This window comes from Kogia breviceps, chromosome 12 (assembly GCF_026419965.1).
Source record: "Kogia breviceps isolate mKogBre1 chromosome 12, mKogBre1 haplotype 1, whole genome shotgun sequence".
Lineage (NCBI taxonomy): Eukaryota > Metazoa > Chordata > Mammalia > Artiodactyla > Physeteridae > Kogia > Kogia breviceps.
The window spans coordinates 39576565-39584531 of record NC_081321.1 but is presented as its reverse complement, the minus strand read 5'-3'; the positions used below and the strand labels follow the sequence as shown (position 1 = coordinate 39584531).

The 7967-nt window shown below is 56.3% G+C and overlaps 1 protein-coding gene across 1 annotated transcript; it reads right to left on the bottom strand.

The window, feature by feature from the left end:
• Nucleotides 1–1323: 1323 nt before the first annotated feature.
• AQP2 (aquaporin 2) lies at nucleotides 1324–6592 on the bottom strand. The gene is made up of 4 exons (XM_059082836.2): nucleotides 6233–6592; nucleotides 2626–2790; nucleotides 2156–2236; nucleotides 1324–1533 (listed from the first exon to the last, which is right to left on the bottom strand). Exons 1-4 carry the CDS (start codon nucleotides 6590–6592, stop codon nucleotides 1324–1326), a joined length of 816 nt encoding a protein of 271 aa, XP_058938819.1.
• Between the last annotated feature and the right edge of the window lie 1375 nt (nucleotides 6593–7967).

The window sequence follows — 7967 nt, the reverse complement described above, 5'->3', positions numbered from 1 at the left end:
CCATTGCATTGGCCTGGAAATTTAGAAGCCCAGCTCTAGACACAGTCCTGCCTCTGCCTGGACAAGTCATCTCCCTTCTTTGGTCCTGCAGAGCACTAGGTGCTCTCTGCACAGTAATGTCCTGTGGTGGGAGCCAGCAGGGAGGGAGCACCGGGGCTGGGGGGTGGAGGGAGAGAGGGGAAGAAGAGCCGCTGCCTGGGGAGGGGGGCTCGCGTTGGGATGGGTGATGGAGGCGTGTTGCCTGGTGCCTGTGGTTGTGTGCCTGAGTGCCTTGCCCAGCCAGCCATAGGTGTGTGCTGGGCGAGAAGACTCACTTGTGAAACTGAGTGTCTTCTTTCAACAAGTGTCCAGTTGCAAATCTCCCCCTCTCCCAAGACAAAGGCCAGGGGCCTACAAAGGCCTTTTGTTTTCTCTACCACGGTGGGAGGCTAATCTCTGAGTCTGGAGCCCCCCCCTCCCCCCGGAGATGGCATTGCACGCATGTACACTTGTGAGGCAGGCACACACACACATGCCTGCTTCCTCCCTGGGTGAGGTCCCCTCTTAGGGTAGGAAGGAGGTCCTTGGCCACTCCCCCCCCCTCCCACCCCACGGCCGGAGGCCATTCCTGGAGCTGTTCTCTGGTTGATACCTCACTACCTCTAGCAACGGGTCCTGGCAAGTCTTAGGACCCTGTGCTGCCGCTTGGGGAAATTTTCCAGAAGGGGCAGGGTAGGGGTTGGATGTCAGTGCCTCCCTTCAGTTCTCTCAAAGTGGCCTCCATACCCTCTTCCCTTCTCCTGGGAAGCACACTTAGAGCTCCTGGGGATGAATGGCCGGAAGGACTCATCCACTGCAGAGGAAGTGGATTTATTGCAGGTGGGTCGGGGAGGGGTCAAGAGGGGAGTAAGAGGTGGCCAGCCATTGCACACTTGCATCACCACAGGCACACCTGCTTACACTCAGGAGCATGCACAACCCTGCACCTGGGGACAGAGAGGCACTGGGGGAGGAACGCGCAAAACCTGATGCCCCATTCCCAGACCCCGTCCCCCGCAGCCCACCCAGTACACTGCGCAGGCTCTCCAGAACCTTCCTCTGCCCTTCCTCCCCAGCTCGGTGCCCAAGTCCCCAGCTCCCTGCAAGGCGTCACGGGGTCGACTACTCGCTGCCCCGCAGCCTCAAGGCAAGGGATCTGCCACGCTCACCGCTAGCCCCGCCCGGGCCTCGGCACGTCCTGGAAGCAGCTACTCTGCACTGGGGGCCGGCTTTGCACCTGGGGAGAGGGGCTCCGGCGGGGGTGGCGGGCGCTTCCCCGAGCTCCGCCGAGCCCGGCCCAGGCGCTCAGGCCTTGCTGCCCCGAGGCAGGCTCTGCGGCGAGTGCAGCTCCACCGACTGCCGCCGCCGCACCTCGCGCTCCTCCCAGTCAGTGTCGGGCTCCAGCCCCTTCAGCACGGCCAGGCGCTCCGACAGGCTCTTGGCGGGCGGGAACAGGATGTAGTTGTAGAGGAGGGAGGCCAGGATGGCGCCGACCAAGGGTCCGATCCAGAAGACCTGGGGGCGAGCGAGAGGGCGGCTCGCGGGAGTGTTCCTCTCCCCCTTCCCGTTGAAAGGGGGCCTCACGCGGTGAATGTAATCAAACGCGTATCCATATCAATGACTAGTGAGCAATTGGGAAGACTTGTTAATTGGGGCTAATGGTGCGAATTGGAGCCGACTGCCCGGGTGAACTTGGACAAGTTACTTACCCTCTCTGTGTCTGTTTCCTCACTATAATAAGACGTAATTTCTGGAGTTCTTGTGAAAAACTAAATGAGTCAATATTTTCAAGGCACTTAGAAGAAGTCCTGGCACATACTAAGTACTAGATAAGTGCTAAATTATAGAAATGTGTTACGTAGTATAAATATTATCATTTATCGAGTTCTAAGGCACTGCGTCATCTGTTTTACACCAGTTACCTCACTTAATCTTTACAAAAAGCCAAAGCAACAACTGCTCTTGTCCTCATTTACAGATGTGGAAACAGAGTCTTTGGCGTCAGACCTGAAGGGTGGACCCAAGACTCCACGGGGCCCCAAGAGAGGACTGTGGAGGGTTTGCTGATTCCACCCCAAGCTCTTCCAGCCAGATGGGTTTCTGGGGGAGGGGAAGGCAGGGAGGTTTCAGCCATTACCCAGTGGTTGTCAAACTTTCCGGTGACCACAGCTGGAGCCAGAGAGCGGGCAGGATTCATGGAGCAGCCAGTGTAATGGATCTGCATGGGAGGCAGGGGTCAGGGAGGGGGGGGAGGTGAGGAAAGGTGGGGGGAAGTCTCTGTGCCCCTCTCCAGTGCTTGACCTCAGCCTAAAGGGAAACCATGTGATGGACAATTGAGTTCATGTTATATTTACAGGGCTCGCTATTCATTTGAAGCTGGAGTGATATCTGTCCCTTTGTGGTATATGGGAGTCAAACCCTCTAGGATGTGTCCATGTGTCTTTCCCTCTTGGGAGTTCTGTGTGTCTGTCCCTCTGGGGTCTTTGTGGCTCTCACTTTTGGGCGTTCCGTATATCCGTCTCTAGAGTGGTCTGTGTGTCTGTTTCCTTGTGGAAGGTCTGTGTGTCTGTCCCTCCAGGGAGGCTGGAACCGGTGGCCATGACCTACCCCGAGGAGGTGGCCCAGGACCACAGAGAAACCGATGGAGAGGGCAGGGCTACCCAGGTTGTCTCCACGGCGCTCATCCGTGGAGGCGAAGATGCAGAGCACCAGCTGCAGGGTCAGGAAAAGCTCCACAGTAACGGCCTGGCCAGCTGTCGCGTTGTTGCTGAGCTGGGGACAGAGAGGGGGTGGGGGGGACACACTGAACATGCTCCCCACACTGGTGCCATCTTCCTGCCCACCTGCAGTCCAAGCTCCAGATAGGCTTCCGGGCAGCAACCCAGAGCACCAGGGCTCACCAGCCACCTTAGTCCCAACTACTGATGGCTTCTTCCTGGGCCATGGCACAAAGGCAGGGGGATGGATCCTACAACTGCTTGTGGTCCCCGGGCCAGAGGTAGGGAAACTGACTCCATAGCCCATTAGATTTGGGAGCTGGGGTTGTGCGCCTGCGACGTGAAAGGAAAAGGATGCTGAGATCCAGAATTTCTGCTTCCTGAAGAACAAGGAGGGAAGAGGTTTTGATTGCAGCAGGAAGCTTGAGGCCAGGTAATAGGAAGACCTTCCTCTCTATTTAAGCCATAAGATACTGGTGTAACGAGAGGCCTGCGGTCTTTCCTCCTGTGGTCAAAGGGCTCCCAGGAACAGGATCTAGGGACTTGGCTCTGGGGATGGTGCTAGTGCGCCCCCTCCCTCTGTGACTGCATTGTACAACTCTTTCCTCTAACCTTTGCCTGTTCCCTTTGACCTTGCCTGTTCCATACTGCATTTCAGGCCTCAATTTTGCCCTGTGGATTGGCTCCCTGCACATCCTACAGAGGTTGAGGCTGGGGTGCTGGAGCCCTGTACTTTGGTGCCTCCTCACTCCATGCGGGGTGCCCATGGTCCCAGCAGACCTTGCCTTGGGTAACAAGAGAACTTGGGGCTGAGCAAAGAGGAGATTTCATAACTGGGCTGCACCCAGTGCTGGATTTCTTTCTGGGTTTTGTCATCTTATGCCCTACATCCTGCCCTCTGGGTCTGGGCACTGCACTGGGTGGAGCTGTGATAGTTCTGAGCTCCCACGATCCTTCTCCAGGCCCTGAACCCCAACCCCGGGTCCTAGCCCTCAAGCTGGCACCCTTGGGTCTCTCTAGAGTCTAACTTCAACCACCCCCCATGCCCCCCTCCCCCCAAGGTCTTCCAAAGTCAGAGCCTGTAGTGGGCGGCAGCGAAGAGCTTGGAAGGCAGACACTTTGGCGCTTTTGACTTGCTGTGGGGCCCTACTTATTTCAGCCTCAGTTTGTCTTTCTGTAAAATTGGGATAACAGAATGGATCCTGGAGGACTGTCTGAGAAACAGAAATGACAAGGGCAGAACCCCAGCTCCATTCCCACTGGTAAACAGTGGATCTAAGGGAGACTGTGGATGTGGGTTTGGTGTCAGACAGCTCTGGGTCTACTTCCAGGTGCTGACACTGGTTCTGTGATTTGAGTCAATTAAATGCTGAACCTCAGTTTACCACTCAGGGTGGAGAATCACAGAATTCACCTTACAGTGTTGTACCTAGAATGAGATGAAATCTGGCCTAGCACGAAGCCGATGCGCATCAATGGTAACTTCTTGGTGGACAGACTGGCTTTTCCAGTGACCTCAGAGGACACTTGGGGCACCCATGGGGGTCAAGGAGCTCTCCCTAGCCTCAGGACAAGTCGGTCCCGCTGCTGCCCCGTTCCAGCCAGGAAGGTTCTCCCCAGTCCCTCAAGATGGTAAATGCTGAGCAGTAACTTGGGGAAGTCTCCTCACACCCTTCCATTCTGAGGGCCCTAGTCAGCTGTGAGATGCTGGAAGAGCAGGAGGCCATGTCCTCATGGCCCCTTAGCACTCCCATTGCCCTGCTATTAGAGGAGGTTCCCCAACCACACAGTCTTGAGACTTTCTTGGCCATGCTCTCAGGAAGTTCCTCTCTCAGTCTAACTACACCTCATCTTGCTGCAGACTGAACTAATTTCATTCTCAATGGAAATGGTCAGATTTCTCAGTCTGTCCACCACCCTGGCCACTCTCGCCTTTTCTCCACCTTGAGCCCCCAGCCTAATGATATTTTCCATTTTGAAGAAGAGGGAAGTTCTCTTCCCTCTTCTTGGGATACCCCTGCCCCTTGCATGAGGAAGGCCACCTGTGCAGAGGAGGGGATGGCCACAGAGACCGTGCAGGAGTCTTCAGAGACATCAGAGCTCTTATCCAGTGGCCCAGGGAGAGAGAAGGCCAAGAAATGCAGGAGACTGAGGCACAGAAGAGGCACTTGCCTTCTTGGCTTGGGATGGGGGATGGAACAAGAGCTGTGTCAAGCGAACACAGACTGTCCCTTCCCACCCATGCCCTCAGACGCCTGGGCCTTTCAGAGACCTGGGAGAGGGGGAGGGGGGAGGGGGAAGGGGCTGCAGCATCACCCTCAGCTCCCAAAGTGCCCAAGGCTCCCGATCAGCCACTGTTCATGGAATCAGCAGTTAGCTCGTGGCCTCTGGGGACCTTCTCCGAGGTCTGGAGAGACCTCACCCCTTTAGCTTTGCCCTGGGTTCTGGTGCTTACTCTGGTATTGACAAACTGTAGGACGTTTAGCCTGTCGCTTCCCTTCTCTGAGCCTCAGTTTCCTTGTTTGCAAAACAAGGCTTCGGTGGTGGCTCAGGGAGGGGACGTTGGTGGCGTGGAAAGATCCTGGGTTTTGCAGTCAAGCCTGGGTTTGAAGCCTGGCTCTGGTACTTCCCCTTTTTGAGCCTCAGCTTCCATGTCCTTAAGAAATCGATCTTCTCATCCCTCCCTTGCAGGCTGTTGTGAGGTATCAACTTGTGGCTCATGAGGAGCCCTTGCTGTGAGGCCTGCACACAGTAGATGCTGAAGAAATGTTGGGTCTTCTTCCCTCAAGAAGATGCTGGGGACTAGCCCTCTGAGGTTCCTCCCAGCTCGCAAAGCATGTCTGCTCTGGGACCCCGTCCTCTGCGGAGTCCTAGCGCAGCCCTCACTGTAATGCAGGTACCAAGTCAACAGAAACCTTGATGCTGCTCTTCCTCCAAGAGGCTCAGGACAGAAGGTACAGTAGACCCGTGTGTATCCAGCCTCTGCTCTGACATTACTGCTCCTTCTACCCTGACTCTCCTATGGCAGCTGTGTTCCTGGCTCTCGAATTTCTGCCCCTCCCCCATACACCCACCCTCCCTCTCTTTCTGTCTCTCTCTCTATCCCCACCCAGACCCTCACCCAGATCTGGTCCCTCCCATCTCATCCTTTATTTTTAAAAAAAATTTATTTATTTATTTTGTGTGTGTGTGTGTGTGTGTGTGTGTGTGTGTGTGTGTGTGTGTGTGTGTGTGTGTGGTATGCGGGCCTCTCACTGTTGCGGCCTCTCCCGTTGTGGAGCACAGGCTCCCGACGCGCAGGCTCAGCGGCCATGGCTCACGGGCCCAGCCGCTCCACGGCATGTGGGATCTTCCCGGACCGGGGCACGAACCCGTGCCCCCTGCATCGGCAGGCGGACTCCCAACCACTGCGCCACCAGGGAAGCCCCCATCTCATCCTTTATAAGATACTCCCCAGGATCTGCCCCTGTGGAAAGGACAAAGTTCTGGCTACTCACAGCATTGACTGCCAGGTCCCCTCGGATGTCTGGCGGTGTGATCTCATGGAGCAGAGCGGCCCCGGCCACGGCCCCCAGCAGCTGGGCAGCCACATAGAAGGCAGCTCGGAGAAAGGAGACATGGCAGCCCACCAGGCAGGCCACAGTCACGGCAGGGTTGATGTGGGCCCCGCTGACGTGACCCAGAGCCTGCACCAGGCTGCCGATAGCCAGGCCAAAGGCCATGGCAATCTGCAGTACAGAGGGCAAGGCCCGTGGCCAGTTGAGGGCTGAGCCGAGGCCAAAGAAGACGAATATGAGAGTGGCCAGGAACTCTGCAAACACCGCCCTTGAGAAGGCTATGGACCGGAGTTCCCACATGCTGTGGAGACTTCCGTGGGCTAGCCCAGTGGTCTCAGGGACGGGGAAGCTTGCGGCTCGCTCGCCCTCTCTCTCTCTCTCTCCGTCTTTCTCTCTCAGGGTCTCTGGGGAGGCTGGGCATGGGCATTTATAGGGTTTTTCCAGCCTGGTTTTGGACACGTGAGATGGAGGTGGACTTTGGGCCAATACCTCTTCTCCCCTACGGCTGCCTCCTGCCCCCACTCTCCACCCCTGCCTGCAGCATGCCTATCACCCCATCTTGGACTTCACAGCTGAATAATGTTCCCCATTAATGAGCTCCAGATAAGGACTGACGTCCCCTAGTTTTCCGTGTTTGTTCCCTTGGTTACCCCATGGCTGCTGCCCCAGGGCCTCCCCTGCCCCCACGGCCCCCAACCTAGGGGGATTCTCTAGGGGATTGCACCGCCAAACCCCTCTCTCTGATTCAAACTGTTGGCCAGGGCAGGGGCAACCCCTTACAAAACCGACCATGAGACAGGGTGTCAATGCTACCCCTTCTGGTGATTGGGAAGTTCTTCCTGCTGTCTGATCTCCAATTATTCTTTCTTGCAGGGAATGGAAAATAACTGGTTGATGTGATGTGAACCTTCCAAGGCATAAATGTTTTGTGTCTCTTCTGTGCTCGCTTTCTTGCAGTCAATCACCCATAAGTCATTAAGCTTCACTTGCTCCCTGAAACCCCAGCCAAATAGCAGTTCCCATAGCCTGGAGGCAGGGGGTGATTTCAGAGGCATTGGGACCCTGGCCTTGTGTGATGGAGTCAACCTGGGGTCGACTGAGGAAGCTGCGGGCTTCCGTTCCATGGTCCATCTCTGTGATTTAAAAGGGATAATAAACGTACATAGGCTTGGGGTTTGGAGTAAATGAATTCAAGCATAGAAAGTGCTCAGAGCTGCGCCTGGCCCACAACAAGCTATCAGTTGGTATCACCTGTTATTAATAACATTATTTATACTCTGAGGGGGAGACCACAACTCCCCAAACTCACATGTCAGGGTCCCAGAAGCTGTGACAGGCTCCAGACACACCCTGGAGCTCAGAGCCACCCAGGCCACAGGGGGAGGACACTTTTTGTGGGGCAGTGAGCTGTGCAGGCTCAGGGAGGATGCAATAAGCAACCCTCCGGCCTCGGTGCCCACTCAGCCCAGCATCTGGACCATGCCACCTCCTGCCATCAGTGCCACTCTGGCCCGAGGTCTAGAGACATTTAGGTCTGGGAGTCCCCCCGGCCCCATTCCATCACACTTCTCTAATACCCCCAGCCCTGCTCCCTCCCCTGGGACCCAAGGGCAGGGTGAAGCTCAGAGTGTGACTAAGAGGACCGGCTCTGGGCCCTGCTCTGTCTCCTGTCCAG

Coding starts and splice junctions, on each gene's coding strand:
- AQP2 (XM_059082836.2), bottom strand. CDS start 6,592: ATGTGGGAACTCCGGTCCATAGCCTTCTCAAGGGCGGTGTTTGCAGAG. Junction 2,237..2,625: donor TCCTGGGCCACCTCCTCGGG/GTAGGTCATGGC, acceptor CCTCCCATGCAG/ATCCATTACACTGGCTGCTC. Junction 1,534..2,155: donor GAAAGTTTGACAACCACTGG/GTAATGGCTGAA, acceptor GCTCGCCCCCAG/GTCTTCTGGATCGGACCCTT.